A 21,078-nucleotide genomic window follows, 5' to 3' on the forward strand; every position below is an offset into this window, starting at 1 on the left:
AAATCCATAACATTTTCTATTGTGTTAGTGAATTATTAAAATAGATCATAGGTTACATAGGCTGATTTATATTTTTTTAAGCATGTGGGATTTTTTAAAACAAGTAGAAAATAGGCTGAATGTTTAATTTCATCCAAGTGACATTAGCAAAACAGTTAGATAGAATTTACATTTGTTTGAAACGCGGAGATAGGCGTGAGTTGATACAGGGTGCGCACGTGCGTCAAGCCTCGTCCATATTGCCAGATGCCCGTGTGGAGCCGGACTCAAGTACTATAAACGTCATTACGAAACAGGCTGTGTGTGCGCGTCAAGTTTAAACGGCTCGTCCGTGAGACGCGCAACGCGGGGCAGAGACGCGCGAGTATGAAACAGGCTGTGTGTGCGCGTAAAGTTTAAACGGCTCGTCCGCGAGACGCGCAATGCGGGGCAAAGACGCGCGAGTATGAAACAAGCTGTGTGTGCGCATCAAGTTTAAACGCTCATCCGCGAGACGCGCAACGTGGAGCAGAGATGCGCGAGTATGAAACAGGCTGTCTGTGCAGTCTTCTGAATTTGACGGTTCTATAGTATTTATTTGCCTAATATGATCGATCTGACTCTGCAGATGCCATAATAACACACACTCTCTCTCTCCTGCCTTCTGTTTGTTTTTTTATTTATTTTTGTTTACGCAGTTGGCTAGGGCAGTGCTGATTAGGCATAACGGAGGTGCGCTCACTCAGTTGGTTAGCAAGAATGCCACTCAAAGCGTGCTTGGAACAGACGCGTTTCCTATTTTTCACATCGCTTCCACATCGCAGCCTCTTGTGATTAGCAAATCGCAACGTCTCACATCGCGATTGAGATACGATTTCGATTAATCGTTCAGCCCTAGTATATTGACGCATTTCCGAGTGAAATGGAATTTTCAAATGAGAAAAATAGTGGGCGTGGGCGTGTATGAAAACAGCCGTTGCATTTTGAAATGGAACTGGCAGCAGACTGACAGTTGAGTGGAGGAGTTAACGGATGCTCCACCCAAGCCGTCTAACGTACGTCATTTAAGATGGATAGTTATTACAGGAAGGACTGGAAGTGCATTTTCAGATTTTAATTTAAGATTATGAGGGCACACGAATTTTAAAGTCCCCGTGAACCGGAAGTTGCGATCGTTTTTACTTCCGTATTCTGACACATTTCCGAGTTAAAAGGAATTTCAAAAGGACAAAATTAGTGGGTGTGGCTTGAGTTTTTCACTGCGAATTGATTGGATGTGTAAAAACAGCTGTTGCATTGATTTTGAAATGAAGCTGGCAGCAAATTTACAGTTGAAGGGACGGAAGTGCATTTTCAGATTTTAACTGAAGATTATGAAGGTCCATGAATTTTAAAAAGAAAGTGACCCACATTGATAAGCTATTTACTACAAACGCTGCAATATTTCATGAAAAAATAAGAATTGTAATTTTTAATTTCACTGGGACTTTAAAAAAAGAAAGACCCACATTGATAAACTATTTACAATAAACGCTGCAATATTTCATGAAAAAACAGGCATTGTTATTCTTTATTTCACTAGGACTTTAAAGTAACATACTTTTTTAAAAGGTTTGTATAACAGTTGTAAGCAATTAATTATCAAGCTAATATTGCAGAGCATTTTAGACATAAAAGAAAACAACTGCATGAAAATAATGACATAAAATAACTGCTGTGACCAGTAGTCTTATAATACTGTTGATAATGCCTCAATTAATAATGATAAATGCAAAATGATAATAAATAATTTGGACAATATATTGTGTTTTCATTGTAGCAGTGAAGTAATTATTTAGTTATTTTAACTGTGTGAAAAGCCAAATTTAAACAAATAAATTGAGCATACAGGTTATGAGTAGCGGAGTAACATAAATATAAAATATTTATTTGTTGTTTATTAGCAATATTGTTTGCATTGCATTCTTCTTTAGGCTAGAAATACAACTACGTCACTTTTAGTACTCAGCCTATCTAACTGCAGACTACACAGGCCAGAGCAGAAAGTGAATTTATCATACTCCAGTGCTCCATACTACATTGTGGAACAAATGTAGGTTAGTTCCGGGTACAGCCCTGACCGCCAATCCTACTATGGCATCGCGTCTGCGCTAACTCCCAGAAAGACTTCATGCGGCGCTGCGCAGACTGACCTGCGTATAACATCAACGTACCGCGAGAGAGTTCCAAACGCACAACTCTCGAATCACTCTCGCGGTACTTTGATGACACGGGCCGATCGGTCTGCGCAGCGCCGCATAAACTCGAGCACATTTTGAAAGTGCAGGGAGGGCTCGCAATAGAGGACTGGCTACGTGTTACAGAGAGACAGGTATTCAATTTACCGTTTGACAGCAATATTTTCAACATGTAAAATAAACACTTACGTTCGGACCGCCTGAGGACACAGTTATCGACAATAGTTTATTAATTCTTGTGTTAACGTACAAAACACGTTTGTGTTATGGAAAATAGCATATACACTGTGCATAGCCTACTGCAGGTGCACCTTATTTTTTTTAACTACTATTAAAACTGGTTTTCAAACGAAAACGTTCTCATAAATGGTATAAGACAACACTATTTTTTTTAAATAAATGGCCAATTATCTTTTACGATAGCAAATGTGACGCAAAACGAGCGCAACTATTTAAATACAGTTTTAATGACCCCATACAGCGTCGAAAACAACAACAGCTTTGAAGAAACAAACACCTGACAGACTGTCAAAACAAAGGCTCGATCTTATTTTACAGTTAGTAACCTTCAGAAAGAGTCTATGAAGAGTCACATACAGTAAATGTGTGCAAGTTAACAGAAGTAGCCACAGAAAGTGAATAAACTCGTGAAAAACTCAAACATGCCTCAATCGTTATGGCGGCAAATACAATGTTTATAGTGCTGCACTGTAGCGCGCAGAACTAACAGCACACAAAGCGCGGGTTACAAATCTGATTTGACACGCTTTACCTCATTGTTCGCAGACAGTGCGGATCCGTTTCAGACGTAAAGCCGAACTTCCGAAGGCAACGACACGAGGAAAAACGACGATATCGACGAGATATTCATCGATAAAGCCACTCCGGGCTGTTGGTGTTTTTGTTTAATCTATGGGAAGACGGATAAGCGCCACAGCACGTTGATTTCCTGGTTTAGGAGTGAAGGAGGGGGTTGGAGGTGAAGTGTGGAGAGAGTTGCTACTGGAGCTGGGCTGGTGTCAACTCTAATCAGTATCCTGCAGGACTCGTGTCTTTCTAAAGATCCCAGTAAAGTCCACACATATCCTGCTTCATGTCGATGTCGTCTCCATACGCTCGGCTGTTTTCACACACTGTGATTCGCCGGTCTGTAAACGTTCATTCGTGACCGAAGCCCAACCTGCTCCTCAACTATGAGGAAAAGCTTTCATTCTCGTCTGTCTCCCCCTCCCGAGCGGAGAAACGGGAAGAGAAATAAACTCTTCGACTCCCTAGCGGTCGAGATCCAAAACTCCAGCCACGCTTGATAAATTAAGGGAATTAATCAGAGGTGGACGAAGTACACAACTTCCTTACTTGAGTGAAAGTACAGATACTACTGGTCAAATATTACTCCACTACAAGTAAAAGTTGTAAAGACAGATTCTTACTTAAGTAAAAGTACAGAAGTACGTGCTTTTAAAAGTACTCAAGTATTAAAAGTAAATTTCCTTTATGTCAGTTGTGCATTGTTTTATTGTCGTATACCTTGTGCCTCTGAAGCAACCTACTGAATACACAGAGTAGCTCACAGTATCAGTTGTATTAAATGAGTAGTTCACTTCAAAATTTGCCCCCGTTGACTTTCCATAGTCATTTTTATTCCTACTATGGAAAGTCAATGGGGGCAAATTTTGCAGTGAGCAACTCCTTTAAGAGCTTTATATGTTTAGCACATATAGTATGTTTAGTTTAGATATAATCCTGTATTATCATTTAGCCTAATTATCCTCATTAGCCCCCTAGGCCTATATGTATTTATGAGCAGTGTTCTTTTATTTTGTATATTTCCTTTACCAGTTTTAGCAGCAATTTACCAGTAAGTAGTATGGTTCTTGTAAATAGTAAAGTGTAGAAGCCACGTGTTTGTTGGATTTATTACCATTTGTATTACCATAATTTAACTACAAACATAAACTATAGCTATATGAAACTATGGTATTTTAGCTGCTGTGTTTTTACTAAAGATTATTAATTGGAGTATGGTTCCTATATATAGAAAATGGTAAATATGTGGATACTGTGGTTTTACTGCAAATACCATCCCTGCTGAAAAAAACAATTAATTTTTGAATTAGAATGATATTTTTAAATTAAATTCCTGTTTGTAGTGTGTTTTGGGTTTTATTCCAATAGGATTTACCATCCCATCAATAGAATCCATCACATGCAAGTAGACAACAAGTATCCATAGTACAATTCTCATTATAACCATTAAATCCATTACATTTTATGTTGTATTTTGGGCAGGGTTCTATTGTTTTTATTTCAACAGGAATACTTCAACTATAGTTACTTCAGTAAAACCATCATTCATTTTCCAAATCTATTTAAATGATACAGCAGCAGATCAGAAGTTAACACGCACGTGTAGCTCAAGGTGTATGTGATGCTTATTTACCGTTTAGCCGTTATGCCGATCATTTTCATGACAATGTTTCTACGATCTTTGACTGATCGTAACCTACAGATGATTACACCACACTTTAACATGTGCCTTTTTCGTCTTTTATTGTTCTATTTGTCTTTTTAGAGCGCTATCAATGGTGTAGCAGCGCCTACGTATACATCAGTTTAGCGGGGAAGATCCCAGAGTTGCCAGATTTGCGTAAAAAAATCTGCCACATGGCTAGGGTTGGGAATCGTTTCAATTTTATCGATTCCAATTCCGATTCTGCTTATCGATTTCGATTCTTATCGATTCCCAGTTTCGATTCCACAGTTGAAGTAAAACATTCAGATATCAACCTGTATGGTCATTTAGCCTGCTTATTGACTTGTTTGCAAAATATATTTATATATTTATGAGCACCGTTTTGTGTATATTTACACATAGAAACACACCTTTTCTGATTTATTACAATTTGTATTATCATAGTTGAACTACATCATGGTTAAACTGCAGTTACTATAATGCAACTATGGTTAATTTGTGATTCCTGTGCTTTAATGCAAATTCTATAGCTAAACTATGCTTACTATAGTAAAAAATATCTATAATTTTCATAAGGGCTTTTATTGAGATATCAGCAGATCATGCAACGCATGTACTTTTCTGAAAATATGCACACAGGAATTGATAAGAGGAATTCAAATTTTAATCTCAAGTATCCGATTCCTATTCCTTTCGATTCCGATCCGATTCCTAGCCTTTCGATTCCGATTCCAAATTGGAATTGATTTTCGATTCCCAACGCCATTCAAAGCTTGCCGGAAAACCGCGAGCTTAGAAAAACTGAAATACTTGGCAACATTAAAAGGTCCTGCAGATCGCAAGCCAGATAAATTGCGCACACAGGAAAACCCGCTGCATAGAAACCATTTTCTACTTTTGGACCTTTTTTTAAATGTAGTGGAGTAGAAAGTATGATATTTGTCTTTCAAATGTAGTGAATTTAAAGTACAAGTACTCAGAAAAAATAATACTCAAGTTAAGTACAGATACTCAAAAAGTGTACGTAAGTACAGTACTCAGGTAAATTTACTTCGTTACTGTCCACCTCTGGAATTAAACAATTTAAAAAAAACGTCAACTTCAAAAAGTGTTGTGGATAAAATTGTTGAAACTTTGTATACTAGTTTTTATTTTATTGCCTCCCCAAGATGAATCATCACTTTGTATAAAGCCAGGGTCTACTCAATGCCTAAATGTAAATGATTATATTATAATTATTAACATGATATTAATATAATAATACCAAACTGAGATTTTTTTTTTAAATATCATTTATGTATGCCCATGTTTAATTTATGTAGCCTACCTCACAGATTACAGTAGCCTCTGTAATTTAATATTTTTAATGTGTTGTGGGACCACAGGATGATATCTGGCCTCTGTCACCTGCACTTTGTATCCTGAAAGACTCGGCGTGGTCTTGTTGACCACGGGACGATATTTGGCCTTTCACCTGCACTTCTTATTCGGAGAGACCTTTAAAGTTCCTGTGTCCCTTTTCTGGTTCCTGGGAAGCTCGGACTATTGACTGACCCAGAGTGAGACTGAAGTCCTTGCCGCCTGTCCCCGGGGACCTGGTCGTCTGTGGTGATTCAACCCATTAAAAAGGGGGGTAATGTGTCTCATATGAATGTGTTTGTGTTTTAATGGAATAAAGCTTGGATAATTGTCACAATGGTTTTTGGTCTCTGCCCTTGCATTTGCCTGATTGTTACACTGGTGGCAGCGGTGGGATCTAATTCCTAATAATAATAATAAAACGACAGGCAATGGAGGGCAGAGAGGGACGGCAGGATGAGGAAGCAGCTCTGTCGAATGTTGCCGCATCGGTGACATTACCTTTGTCTGTAGCCACAGCTGCATCGTCAAGCGGCGCTTTGGCATGCCCTGTATTTATGCCAGAGACTTTTACCGGTACGGGGCGGGAGTGGTCTGATTGGAAAGAGCAGTTTGAGATGGCAGCTGTAGTGAATAATTGGAATGATGGAATGAAGTTGAAGTTTATGGCGCTTTTATTATCAGGTCGTGCTCGAGATATTTATAGTGGCCTTCCCTTAGAGGCCAAGCATAGTTATGTTTTATTAAAAGATGCTTTAGGTAAATGTTTTGAACCATGTGAGACCGCAGAGTATAACAGAGTCAGTTTTTCATCACGTAAACGCCAGTCAAATGAGACCTTGCGTGAATTTGGCAATGCCCTTCGAAGGTTAGGTACTAAAGCGTACCCTGCGGTAGGTGCGTACACTCAAGACTTATTGGCTAGAGATCATTTTATTGCACATGTAGGGAATGGAGAGCCCGCATGCGTCTTCGTAGTTTTAAACCCCTTACGTTAGAAGAATCAATTAATTTTGCAGTAGAATTTGAACTTATTCAGGGGTTAGAACAATGTACGGTTCCTCCCGATTCAAGAGTGCAGGGTTTACAAATCTCTGCAGCAGAGAGTAAGGTAGATGCGCTGACCGGTGTGGTGGATGCGCTTCGTAATGAAGTTCAAATGTTACAAAAATCTGTAAAGCAACTCTTGGAAATTGTTCTACTGTTAGTTAAAACTGCACCCCTGAGAAATAACAGTGCCGAGTCACTATTAACAACGATGAGTGGGAATAGACCGACTCAGCCTTCAGTGGGTGGGTGTTGGGAATGCAGTTGTAATCGGCATTTGAGGAGGGATTGTCCTTATTTACCAGGAAACGGGAGGGGGCAGGCACATTAGGCGAAGTGCCTGCCCCAACTCAGGAACATTTTTATCAATTGGCCTCATCGTTCCAGAGTAATCCAGGTGTTTATCTTGCAGCTAAATTAGGTGGATATGATGTGAAGCTTTTGGTTGATACAGGTGCCCAAGTTTCTATAATATCAAAGCAGAGGTGGCTTACTCTTACTGATGGAGGGGCTCGACTTGAGCATCATGAAGGCGTGGTCAGGGTGGCCAATGGGGGAAGCTTGCCGATTTTGGGACGTTGGCAAGTTGTGTGCCAGTTTGATTCTTTGGCTGTTATTGTAGAGCTTCTTGTGGCAGATTTGGAGCCGCAGGAAATTCTGCTTGGCGCTGATATTTTTTGTTCAATCTCGATCAAAAAGAGTTGCCAATTAATGGGGAAACAAATACCTCTTCTTTTTGCCACCGATAGGGATGCACGTTCATGTGATGTAATTGTGCATGTTGATACATCTGTTCCCCCTCGTAGTGAGGCTTTAATTACAGGGGTATCCGCAGGGTATGTTAGAGCCGTCTATCTCCCTTAACACTCACTGTGATCTTTTGGTTGCTAGAGTGGTGAGTAAGGTGGAGCAGGGTCTCCTGCCTGTTCATGTAATTAATGTTACAGAGGATACCCGTATTTTAAAGCAGGGAATGAAAGTCGGTACATTATTCTGTGATGTTGTGGTAGAGGAGGGGGCCGGGGACTGTACGGATTCCATGTTTACAGTTGATACGCTTGTAGATCAGTTAGGCTTACGTGAAAAGGGGTTTGGGGAGGGCGAGATGCTTGCAGTGCGGGAACTGCTGTGTAAAAACTTGTCCGTTTTTAGTTTAAATAATGCAGATTTAGTGAGGACTAAATTGATAACGCATCAGATTGATACGGGGCGTGCGAAGCCCATTAAATTACCCCCGCGTTGTGTCCCTCTTCATTTACAATCTGAAGTGGTGGAGCATATTAAGGATATGCAGGTGAATGGTATCATACAGCCTTCGTGTAGTCTGTGGGGAGCCCCTGTGGTCCTGGTGTGTAAAAAGGACCCTACGATTTTGTGTAGATTGTAGGCGGCTAAATGATGTAACGAAGAAAGATGCGTATCCATTACCGCTGATTGATGATGCGTTGGACAGCCTTGCTCACACCCGCTGGTTTTCCACTCTTGACCTGGCCAGTGGGTATTGGCAGGTCGAGGTGGACCCCAAAGATAAATATAAGACCGCATTTACAATGCGACAGGGGCTTTTTGAATTCAATGTTCTGAGTTTTGGATTGTGCAACGCACCTAGTACATTCCAGTGCCTTATGAATTTGGTATTGGCGGATTTGCAGTGGACTACTTGTTTGGTCTACTTAGACGATATTATTGTTTTTTGGAGGACATTTGGGGAACATCTGCAACGGCTTGAGCAGGTCGTCTGTAAATTAAGCCATGTTAAGCCTTCTAAATGTGCATTGTTTGCTACTCAGATTAGTTATTTGGGGCATGTTATATCTGCCAATGGGGTACGAACGGATCCCGTGAAAATAGATGCAGTATGGCCCGTACCGAGAAATAAATCTGAGGTGCGAAGCTTTGTTGGCTTGGCATCTTATTACCGGCGTTTTATTCAAGGATTTTCCGAAATTGCACCTCCATTACACCGTCTTACCGAAAGGGGTCAAAATTTTAAATGGGACGATGAATGCCAGCAGGGGTTTTTACAGCTGAAAGCAACCCTTGTGACATCTCCGGTTCTTGCATATCCTGACCCGCAGAGACCATTTATTTTAGACACCGATGCCAGTGATGTGGGCATTGGGTCAGTTTTGTCACAGGAGATAGATGGGTTGGAGCGGGTTGTGGCTTATGCTAGTCGAGCCTTAACGAAGCAGGAGCGCAAGTATGCCACCACAAAAAAGGAGCTGCTTAGTTTGGTGGCACTTTCAGTAAATATTTCAAACATTATTTGCTTGGCAAAGAATTTGTTACGGACGGACCATTGTTCTTTAAGGTGGTTGCATAATTTTCAGGGGCTGGAGAGGCAGCTGGCTAGATGGGTTGAACAGTTAGCTAGCTTTCAATATAAAATTGTGCATCACCCGGGAAAAAAACATGCTAATGTGGATGCGCTTTCACGGCTGCCATCGTTTGATGCTAAGCGGGGAAATGCTCAAGAGTGTCTGGGTAGCGCCTCTGTGTGTGCTGTGCGTGAAGCGGCTCCGTCTGGATTTTGCAGGCGGTAGGGCAGTTACGATTGCGGGGGGAGGAGGGGCGTGTGGAAGCACAGAACCGTGCGGGTGTGGGGGGATTTTTTTACCTGTGTGGGATCAACTGGGTTTGGAGCAAGGTCGGTTAGTGTGTTATATCGGTTAATACGGATGCGGCGTCAAAGATTCAAGTGGTCCTTCCAGAAGTGATGGTCCCAGATGTGCTAAAGATGTTACATAATTCTATAACAGCTGGCCATCTAGGTGTGCAAAAGTTACAGGCAAAGGTGAAAAATCGGTTTTATTGGCCCGGCTGGTTCGAAGATGTGAAGAAGTGGTGTAGGGAGTGTACAGAGTGTGCCTCTCGGAAATTGTGTGGGCCGAATCGTCGTGCCCCTTTACAATCTACCATCACTTCGTGGCCCTTTGAACGTGTAGCGATAGATATTTTGGGGCTTTTACCTTTAACTGTGGAGAAGAGCAAGTATATCGTGGTGATCAGGGATTATTTCTCCAAGTGGACTGAAGCGTTTGCCCTGCCGAATCAAGAAGCCGCGTCAATAGCTAAAGTATTTGTACGGGAGTGGGTGTGAGAACCCACGCCACGACTGGGTTCTCACCACATAAGGTTCTTTTTGGGAGAGAGATTGTTTTGCCGGTTGATGTTGTGCTGGGAGACTTTGTCTACGTTTTTGATCTGAAAGTTTCGCGTAAACGGGGGGTGTGTCCGAAGTTACAAAGGCGTTGTTTGGGCCTTTTTCTTGTTCTTGAGCACGTTACGGATGTTTTGTATCGAATAGCGCAGTAAGAATAGGGCACTGAGTGGGTTGTTCATTTTAATCACCTCAAGTCATATGTGTCTAATTCGTTTGCAGGGGTACCGGAGTGGCAGAGAGAGAAAGTGTATCGAATGACTGGTGGAAGTGAGGAGAGTGTGTTGCCGTCTGACCCTGAGCTGCCGTCTGACCCTGAGATGTCTCCCGACCTGGAGCTGCCTCCCGACTCGGCACTGCCTGCTGATCCTGTGGTGAATTCTGCTCAGATCTCCTGTCCTGGAGTTACTTGCTGGCCCTGTGCTGTCTATTGACTCTTCATTGCCTCCTAACCATGTGCTTGAACTTGCTCCGCATCCTGATTCTGCGCTGTCTTCCGATGCAGTGGTGTCTTCAGGTTTTGTGGGAGACTCCTCAGAGCATCCTAACCTGGGGTTGAAGGCTGATTTATCTGTTGCTCCTACTCTACGGTCGGCTCCTATGCTGAAGGGGGCTGTGTCGGCTATTGATCTGTGAGATATAATGGATTGGTCGGAGGAAGGATGCCCCGGGCTAAGAAGTTACCTTCCTGGATTTTGGACTGAGTTAACCAGACTCGAGGACAAGTTTTCTTTGCTGGGGGTTAGTGTGATGTGAGGGAGTTGTGTGAATGTGTCCCGTAGGTAATGTGAGTGGGCGTGGGCTAATGAAATTGAAGTGCACAGGTGATGCGTGTTAAGCGGATTATAAAAAGGCTGTCTGACAGGCTGTTTGTGTGTTCGGGAGCTCGGATGTGGGGTGTACGCTAAACGGCTGCTCGGGACAATTAGTGTCTCCGGCGGTGAAGACAGTGAGTTAGTGGGGGTAATTTTGTTAGCTAGTGAGGGCCTATTTTGCTGTGTAGGAGAGCTCTTGATTCCTTTACCGAGATCAGAGAACGGCGTGGTCTTGTGGACCACAGGATGATATTTGGCCTTTGTCACCTGCACTTCGTATCCTGAAAGACTTGGCGTGGTCTTCTGTACCACGGGACAATATTTGGCCTCTGTCACCTGCACTTCATATTCGGAGAGACATTTAAAGTTGCTGTGTCCCTTTTCTGGTTCCTGGGAAGCTCGGACTATTGACTGACCCAGAGTGAGACTGAAGTCCTTGCCGTCTGTCCCCGGGGACCTGGTCGTCTGTGGTGATTCAACCCATTAAAAAGGGGGGTAATGTGTCTCATATGAATGTGTTTGTGTTTTAATGGAATAAAGCTTGGATAATTGTCACACTGGTTTTTGGTCCCTGCCCTTGCATTTGCCTGATAGTTACAGTATGTAGTATATAGGCTACTGTGTTTTTAGTGTCAGAAAGGAACCACAGAATTCTTCAAAGTACTTATCCAAATACCATTTTATATATAAGTATCACAATAATATACGACAACGAACAGATTTATGCGTTTGGCATCATCTTTATGAGCCACTTAAAGTGTTCAAAAGTGACGATGTGTCTTAAAGTGGTATAGTCTATAGATTAGTTAAAAATTGTTAACTGACCTCTTCCTCATCATAGACCTATACATTTTTAGATTCTTGTTAAAAAATCGAAACCCTACGTAATCCACCCCCCGGCACATATAGGCCCAATCCCAATTCTACCCCTACAATTTCCCCTACCCCTCCGTTTGGCGCGTTCACGTGAAGGGGTAGGGGTGTCTCAATTCTCTTTTGTTTAGAGGGGTAGGGGTAAGGGGAAGGGCCAGATAGCCCTTCAAACGAAGATTTTTCGGGACCTCGCTTCAAACGAAGGGCAAAGAGAAATTTCCAACATGCTCACTTGAGCAAGCAGACCCATAAATGGAAGTAATTTTTGCCATTAATAAGGATTTTTATGACAATTTTTCATTTTTTGTATGTTACATTCAATCTTGTGTTGGTATTTACGGTGATTGTTCTTTTAAAGTTTGCAAAAAAAATCGCGGCCAGCACTGATTGCACGATATTAGAAAATATTTTTTGGTCATATACCCGGTGCATTGGCGCATGTCCTCTGACGTAACAAGCTAGCAACGACGTATATGATGACGTATAACAGTGTAGTAGTGGTGTCCCATTTCTTGGCGGAAAATTTTTAGCCCTTCCCCTTGCCACTTTGTTTCAAGGGGCGAGGGGTAGGCGAAGGGGTAGAAAATAGAATTGGGATTGGGCCATAGTACATTTTGTCTCAATTAATGTTTTGGAAGCCTAATTAAATAAAATCTTCAAAGTCAAATGCAAAAACGGATATGAATGTGTCTAAAAAACATAGTTTGCTTTACAGACGTAAAAAAGATTTTTCACGTAATTATGTAATCCTTTGATAATTACATAATCAGATTTTGCTCAGTGACGCATTTGATTTTTTTATTGGTTTAGAGGCGAAAACATCCGAAAAAGAGGGCATCAACTATCAAAACAAAAGCATCTGTGGTGTGTTTGTGCGTGTATAATATGTTTTGCATCTGACTGCCTTGTAAGCATGTTATCTAAAAGGAAACCAGTGAGTTGTAATTTTAGGCTCACCCCTCCTCCGCTGAGCCACTTTTACATACTCCCATTCTGGCTCTGTCTCATGGCACAGTTTCCTCAGACCTTGTTCAGAAAACACAAGATATAGCAGAAGCTCGGACTCTGCTGTGGTCTATAACATTCCTCTACAATCTTGTTGAATTTTGTGACACGTTTAAGACTGTATTGAAAGTGAAAACAGAGCAATGTATTATAAAGTGCAATTTTAAATGAAAAAGCCATGTGTATGTTTGTCATAGGCAGACAACTAATAGTAGCTTGTGTTTAAGCAATCTGATCGCGTTATCTCTGTTGACACAAAATATGCATCCAAAAACACCCCTTTTTCTCTTTAAAAGTTATTTTTACAAATTCATTTTCAAATAAATGGTGAATTCACATTATTCGTGGTTATTATAGGACACCTAGTGGACAGTCTTTGGATGTACTTTGACAGAAGTTTTAGTGACGGTAATGTTCGTGTTTACCAGCAGGTGGGGGTGTAAGTAAGATACATTCTTTTGCACCAGAAATGTCAGTTTCAACCTGTAATTTGGACGTTAGTGAGATCATATAAAAAAAACTGGGTCAAAAAATAACCAGGCGTTATCACTGTAAGTGCAATTAAAACATTTGATACTTCATTTTATCCTGTTTTGGGGCCCAGGAGTTGTCAGATATGTCTCAGAGGCAGTGTTGTTGTTGAATGTATAGCTACGGGAATAAACCTCTCAATACTGTATATTTCAGGAGATCAGGAGACAGTAAAGAGCTGTATATTCATTATTTATTATATTTTTTATATTAAAAAGTAATATTACATTTGTTTTAGTAAAGTATTTATGGATTATGATACAAGTCTATCAAACCATATTTTAGTAGCCATAATTGTTCATTTTAAGAATTAATTTCATTTAAATGATCCAAGTCAAGCAATAAAAAAATCTGCACTTCGAAAGGCAATGCATAGAACCTCAGACCTTTTAACTAGGCTAATTTTATAATTTATTTTATTCATTGTTTCAAGTCTAAACAATACCAGGATGAGGCAAATGGGACTTAATTGTCACCCCGCAACACCTAATGCAAATAACATCTAAAACTGCAACGTTTGTTTAGTATATTATTAATAATATGAGGTCTGATCGCTTCAAACAGCTCCTTTAACGACTATCTAGTTTGGATATAAATCGTATTAATTCATTAATATTTAAGGACACCTAGAATTAAGTTACTTTTAGATCCTTCTTGGAGCAATAATTCCCTGCTCATATGACCTCCAAAATGCTGAAGATCTTAGATCATTCATCTCTACAAATGAGTTCATCATTATTTCAGGTTGATTCACTTTTGCTTTGATTTTTGAAATTTCCTTGTGTTCTTTGGAGAACAGCGAATAAAAGCCTAAATGTAAAGGAAATATTCTATTTTCGGCAACTGTTTTAATTAACCAAATCTAGTTCCTTAATGACAACATTTCTCAGTAAGTGACATACATTTTAGTGGGAAAGTAAACAAAAAAAACGTATGTGTTTTTGACTGTTTTACTATCACATAGTCACACAAATCACACACGCCGTAAACGAATAGAAACCGCCGGGCATAGTCCTATAGGCTATAATTGATTGTGCAGTCTGTCATGGGATAGGATCTCGTTTGTCTTACTCTAAATCAGTCCATAATATTTAATAAAGTGACGGAAATGGGTATGACATTCCAAAAAAACATGTAGAATAGCCTACTACACAAACAGAACGATAGCGAGAGGCTGTGCGCACAGGATCAGTTGTGCGGGCAGTGGGTGAGAGTCGGGTGAGGGTGAGCGAGCAGCAGAGTTTAAGGGCAGTTTGTTAATGTGAAGTGTCCTGTCACCTCTGGCTCTTCAGTGTGCTCCTGATCTCGCGCCTGTGATGCTGCTTGGAAACAAACTGCGGCGTGTAGAGTTACCTCGCGCGCGAGCGATCGATGGCCCCGCGCTCTGTGCGGCAGTATCGCGTTGCGCGCGCGGGGGAGACTGTATAGTATCGAGGCGTGACCGATCGCTATCGTAATCACACTTCCCCTCTTATCACCTCAACGTGCTGAATAAAACATAGCGCTCTCCTGCCAAGAGCTGTCACCCCAAACAAACTTATTCAAGTTCATATCACACACTCAAAGAAAAAGGAAGAGAACAGAAATCTGAAATGGACTGCAATTTCACACTTTAAAATCATTTGTCAAAAATATGATTGGCAGAAATGCTCTGTATACACTTGCACGGGAATGGCAGGAAATTGACAGTTTTTCACTGAGCAGGATAGAAATAAACTGAGTAATTGTTCAGAGAGGAATTAAGAGGGACGTTATAGAAACGAATTGTAAATTAAGACAAACAATGGGTGGGGTCGCCATTAAGATGGAGTAAAAATGTGGCGATAGTAGGAAACCCCTTTAAAGTAATTCGCAATAAACAAAGAAGTTAAATCTTAAATTGCCGATTCTTACAATTTTCCATAACATAGACATCATAAAAACATAAACATCCGCTTACAAGTATAGAGTATCTTAAAATTAAATAAAGTATCTAGTGGGATATTGTGATAAAAGTAAACTAACCTTTACGATCTGGTGAGATTGATATTTTATCTAGGCGATATGAAGATGTATGAAGGGACATATGGGAATATTTACTGAATAGAAATGAAAGCCTACCTCAGATGTTGCAGGCTGATGGTTAAGCAGCACATCAATGATGAAAACAGACTAAACTTTATTTGATTAAGCAGAAATAGTATTATTTAATGATAATATAAAAATAGTTTTAACCTTATAAAATAATTTGTACATTTTAAGTATGCCACGAACGATTCTGGACCACATTTCTTAAAAAAAAAATTCTGAGCATAAATTGGCCTCACCCAGTACGCGTTTTTTTCCTTTGCACTAATAAGACAAAATGTTAAATATCCTTCATATCCAACATTATGAACGCTTTCTATCATTTGCACAATTATTTATGTAACCATATTTGAAATGATAAAATTCTCATTTCTTGTTTAATTCAGTGTCATATAGTTTTTGTTGTTAAAAATATAACCTTTAAATTGCAATACAAATATTAACATCTGAAATAATAAATCTAAATTTGATCCACATTGATGGCCTTGTGTGAAGAGTTTGTTTCCAAAAGAGATTAAAAAATTTCAAAAATCATGTTTTTTATTTTGTTAGTTAGCTGTATTTTTTTTTTCAAACCGCAGTTTGATTTGTATTAATTGGAATGTAATAAAAAACGTGATTTTTGAAAATGTTTAAAAACGGAGTTATATCATTTTGTAAAGAAACTCTTCATATATAGGCCCTACTTTACAACATGTTTAAGTGCATTTCAACAAAAATGCAAGATTTTTCATAATAGCAAGTTTGTGAAATAATTTAACAATTTATATGCTCAAGACTAAATCAAAGCATTTGAACTGTTTCTGTCAAACATGAAACATGTCCATGTAAAGAACTACAGCTGTCAGGACACCTGTGTGGCCTTGAGAGGAACTTATTTCATCTGAAATCTCCTTGTATTTTGGCAGAAATACCATGGTTACCATAATGTGTTTTAGTAAAGAAAACTTGCACTTCCCATGTATTTCCTATCCCATTTATCATAACAACTCAATGGTGGAAAAAATGTAGTGATTTTAAGAGTTAACTGTGCTTTTGGGTCATCGATTAGATTGTGTTATTTGGGTGGTTTTTTTAAAGGTCTAGTTCACTTCCAAATTTGACCCCCATTCACTTTCCATAGTAATTTTTATTCCTACTGTGGAAAGTGAATGGGGGGAAATTTCGAAGTAGGCATACTCCTTTAAAATATAATGCATTAAGGGAACAATAAATATGCTGTCCAGCAAATTTATTCTTACTAATAACACAGATGCAAATACACAATGAGGAAAAACTGTTTTTCATGTCATCCTGAGAGAGATGAGTATTTTTGTTTTAAATATCATTGTATAAACAAACCATGGTTCAGTAGAGTTCACCACAAAATGACCCCAAACATGACAAAACATTGCACACCTTTGCCTTTAAATCACCAGCTCAAATTTGACACCAGCTCATGATAAGATCTCAGGTATAGAAGCATCACCTTAGCATTCACAGACCCTCAGGCTTGCCACACACAGTCTCCAGGTGCAGCGGCCCAGGGCAGGAAAGACTACTGCTGGATATGTGATCCGCTGTTGGACAGGGAAAACTAGAGTGCCTTCAGGTTCAGGACTACTCTGACATGAACACAGGAGTCTTAAAAAAAGTCTTAAATCATTTTAAATGACTATCAAACGAAAACTTAATTGAGAACATTTTTACTTCCTAAATATAAAAAACATCCTTTCTCTGCCACTTTATTGTATAGTCAATCTCTCAAGACACTGTAGATCCAAAACAATATGTATATAGTATATATATTGAAAAACTCACCACAATAGTGAAGGATGTTTATAGTTTGTTAGAGCATGGTGTGGTTGCTGAGAAAAGTACAATCCTCAACGAGCCATAAAGGAGAAATTCATCATATTAATACTTAATAAGTATAAAAAGTATAATTGTTAATAATTTATATAATTCATACAAAAATGTGTAGTGAGTTTTTGTTGTGTCCAGTTTTGTATTAAAACACATTCAAAATAAATGACCAAATAGAATAAATCTGATCCTATTGGAATGCAATGACACAAACTGATCCAGTGACGAATTTTCACAAACCCACTGAATATTTAAGCAACCTGACTGAGTGATTTCCTGAGACTGTCCTCTCAGGTCAGGTCCTGAAATAACCCTTTAGTCCATTAGTAAAAAAAGAAAAGTAATCCAAGTTATTTACTACCAACACTCTGCAGCAGAAACTTTCAAACCTTCTATTAAAACTACATTATAAATAAATAAATGTTTTTAATTCTTCTGATTCTTTAAAAAAGCACTAAGTACGAGGGGTCAGTGAAGCCCACAGTGGAGGGCAGCGGTGTGAAGTGACAGTCAGCACATCTGGTCACATTAATAATGCAGAAACCTTTAAACGGCAGTTTGTCACTTATTGAGTGCTGCCTGCTGAAATCTACACTGACACCCAAGCTGCTGCCAGGGGACTCTACCAAACGACAATCAGATGAGGGGAGGGGGTCACCAGACAGTAAAAGAGAATGAGGCCAAACAGCAATGTGAAACTTTTGACAGATGAAAACTATTTCGTTTAGCTGTAAATTTAAGCTGTGAAATCATCAAGAAACAGGTTTATAAAGGTTTGAATAACCAAAACTTTATTTAGAAAACAATTCCCGCACGACTAAACAATAGTACATTTCTATGACAGCTTGAAAACAAACAAACAAAAATACAGATGGAAAATTTTGTCATATTTCAGCCCAGGCAACAGACAAGCTTTCATGAGTATCTTTCACGTGACACTGCACAAGGCAAATGTGGCAAACGTGTACTGTTTCGAGTATAAAAGAATTTGCTTCTTGAATGGTCTAATACAAGTCAATCAGAGTCGAGCGTCCCAGGAGGGTGCCTGTACTAGAACTGAGGTTTCAGGCATCAAGCCTATTTCCCCGTGATAAGTGGGTTCCTCAAAACAACAATGACCGAATCACCTCTCAGAAACATCTTTGAGATGTAGCGATCCTTATTTACTGGCTTGGACTTCTTCTTGCCTTTCCCACTCTTGGGCACCTCGGTCCACATCTCTTTAACATTTTCTAGCACCATGTTACAATGCCTGCAAATTTAGAGAAAAGAGAAAGTGAAGAAACAAAACTATGCAAAATATGATTTTTAGATGCCGTGTGTTCTTTTTTTTGCCCTCCTCGCTTTTAAAGGGATACTTCACCCAAAAAATGAAATTCTGTCATCATTTACTCACCTTCGAGTTGTACCAAATCTGTATACATGTCTTTGTTCTAATGAACACAGAGAAAGATATTTGGAAGAATGCTTATAACCAGACAGATTTTGCCTCCCACTGACTACCATAGTAGGAAAAATACAATGGTAGTCAAAGGTGACCTAGAACTGTTTGCTGTCCAACATTTTTCAAAATGTCTTTTGTGTTCAACAGAGCAAACAAAAAATGATAAAGTAATTTGTCCTACTATGGCAGTCAATGGGGTGGCAAGATCTGTTTGGTTATAAGCATTCTTCCGAATATCTTTCTGTGTTCATCATACAAATAAATGTATAAAAATTTGGAACAACTCGAAGGTGAGTAAATGATGACAGAATTTTCATTTTTGGGTGAAGTATCCCTTTAGATAAGGTTTGTGATCTTTTTTTAACAGTGTACACTGCAAAGAACTCACAGCACAACTCAGTTGCACTTAATAAACAAATATCTAGATAGCATAATAGTATAAACTATGGTACATACGTGTAAAATGAGCAACCAAATGTTTGAAAAGAGACTGAACAGTGCGTGTTGAATTAACAATAGACTTTTAACATGTATCGATAGGGGTTTAGAACAAAACCCTAACCAAAATATTTTAGAAATACTAACACAGTTCTGCCTTGGAGGAATTGGACATAAAATGAACAGTAGGTTGCTCATTTAATACATACCTGTCAAATGCCTTGACTCTGCCCAGAAGCTTCTTGTTATTTCTGCAGTTGATAAGAACTTGTGTGTTATTCTTCACAGACTGTGTGAGGACAGAAAGGGGGCCGGTGTTAAACTCTTCCTCCTCTCTTTTCTGGAGCTCCTCTGGAGTCATCTCAGACTTGGGCTTGTTTAACAAACTCCTAAAAGAGACAACACAATTATAATGCCGTGATGAAACCTAGAGTTTACACTGCAAAATTATGTTCACTGGTAATAGTGATTATCGCTGTACACAAGAGGTGGATTACAACAGTTCGTGCGTTTCAAAACAAAGACACTGCTAACGTTACATACTAAGACACCAAAAAAAGCACAACTTTAATTATTTTGTCCACAAAAAAGAACACTTTGATTGATAAAGCGAAAAACCTTTAATTTCTATTGATTTAGGCAACAAACTCATAAAGAACGGTATGAAAGACGGTTCATTGTGTGCTAACATTAGCATTAGTGTGACCAAATTACATTTCAATCGCTGAATTTAAAACACACATGCAGTATTTCAATGCTGTAACGTCCGACTACAATATCCGCCATAATCTATAGTTAAAAATCAGTGAACTTACATGTTTGAACAAGTTTCGGCTTCTCAAATTTGCTCAAACGTACAACAGCAGAACTGCCGCTCGAATCACGTTTCCACAACGTTAATATCACTTCCGGGTCGAGATTACCTCACGCAGAACAACTTCCGGGTTCACGCGCCAAGACAGAATCGATACATTTATCAATTTTATGTTAACGTGTATAGAATTGTATTAAGAAACCATGTTTACATTATTAAAAAGCAAATTATAAATATTATAAATTATAAACCTATATTATAAGTTACATGTTTTGTTATAAACAAGTCATTTTTATTTATTTGTATGTTATTGCATTTACACGCTACTACAATAATTATTGATTAATTTATAATGTAATAATAATAAAAAAATTGTATATAGTTTGTTGTCACGCTTTTATTCTTATTTTTTATTTCGATTTTTTTGCTACTGTTCAAAAACAATGAAACATCATTTTATCGCTTTATTTATACACGATTACATTTTAAAAATAGGAACTACATTTTGTAAATAGATTTTTCTTATTATATGCCTACATCATTTCCACAGCTGTGTCAAACTGTAGGCTACAGAAATATTCTTAAAATCCCAACAGCGGAAAAAAAACCTAAAACTGTATAAGCCAGGTTAGTTGTCACATGGCCGCCACGCTGTTGCGTATTGTTTTAAGCTAGAATTACAATTTCTGTTGGACAAAATAATGATATATCTTACTTTTTTATTTTTTCATGATTGATGAGTATATGTGACAAATGACATGCATCTTTTTCTTGGGCAATAACAGTGGGAAAAGAACGTTTTTGTCAACAATTCAATGAAAACTTTTTCTAAGAATTTTCTTTTTCCTTTTCTAGTTATTATGGGTTTTAATGGTTGAGATTCGTTTTAAAACATTTAAAACATGCTTTGAATGTTTTGTTTCTGTAATCTTTTGGTGTCTTGAAGTGTAGTAGTCTGATCAGGCGATCTGTTGGTATTGAAGTATTC

The 21,078-nt window shown here is 39.0% G+C and overlaps 2 protein-coding genes across 3 annotated transcripts in view; both read right to left on the reverse strand.

Annotated features, from left to right (window-relative positions):
• The window catches only part of vaspb (vasodilator stimulated phosphoprotein b), a 40,198-nt gene extending 36,754 nt beyond the window's left edge, over window positions 1-3,444 (reverse strand). The window contains exon 1 of one of the 2 annotated variants that reach the window (XM_057347980.1): window positions 2,989-3,444. In XM_057347980.1, the coding sequence (XP_057203963.1) occupies window positions 2,989-2,993 (5 nt within the window). In that variant the 5' untranslated portion in view covers window positions 2,994-3,444. The remainder of the gene's footprint in view (window positions 1-2,988) is intronic. The other variant, XM_057347979.1, reaches the window with a different exon arrangement.
• Window positions 3,445-18,164: 14,720 nt separating this feature from the next.
• Window positions 18,165-20,197, reverse strand: snrpd2 (small nuclear ribonucleoprotein D2 polypeptide). The gene is made up of 3 exons (XM_057348262.1): window positions 20,092-20,197; window positions 19,486-19,665; window positions 18,165-18,646 (listed from the first exon to the last, which is right to left on the reverse strand). Coding segments are annotated over exons 1-3 (357 nt in total). The 5' UTR covers window positions 20,094-20,197; the 3' UTR covers window positions 18,165-18,471.
• Between the last annotated feature and the right edge of the window lie 881 nt (window positions 20,198-21,078).

This window comes from Triplophysa rosa, linkage group LG12 (assembly GCF_024868665.1).
Source record: "Triplophysa rosa linkage group LG12, Trosa_1v2, whole genome shotgun sequence".
Taxonomy (NCBI): domain Eukaryota; kingdom Metazoa; phylum Chordata; class Actinopteri; order Cypriniformes; family Nemacheilidae; genus Triplophysa; species Triplophysa rosa.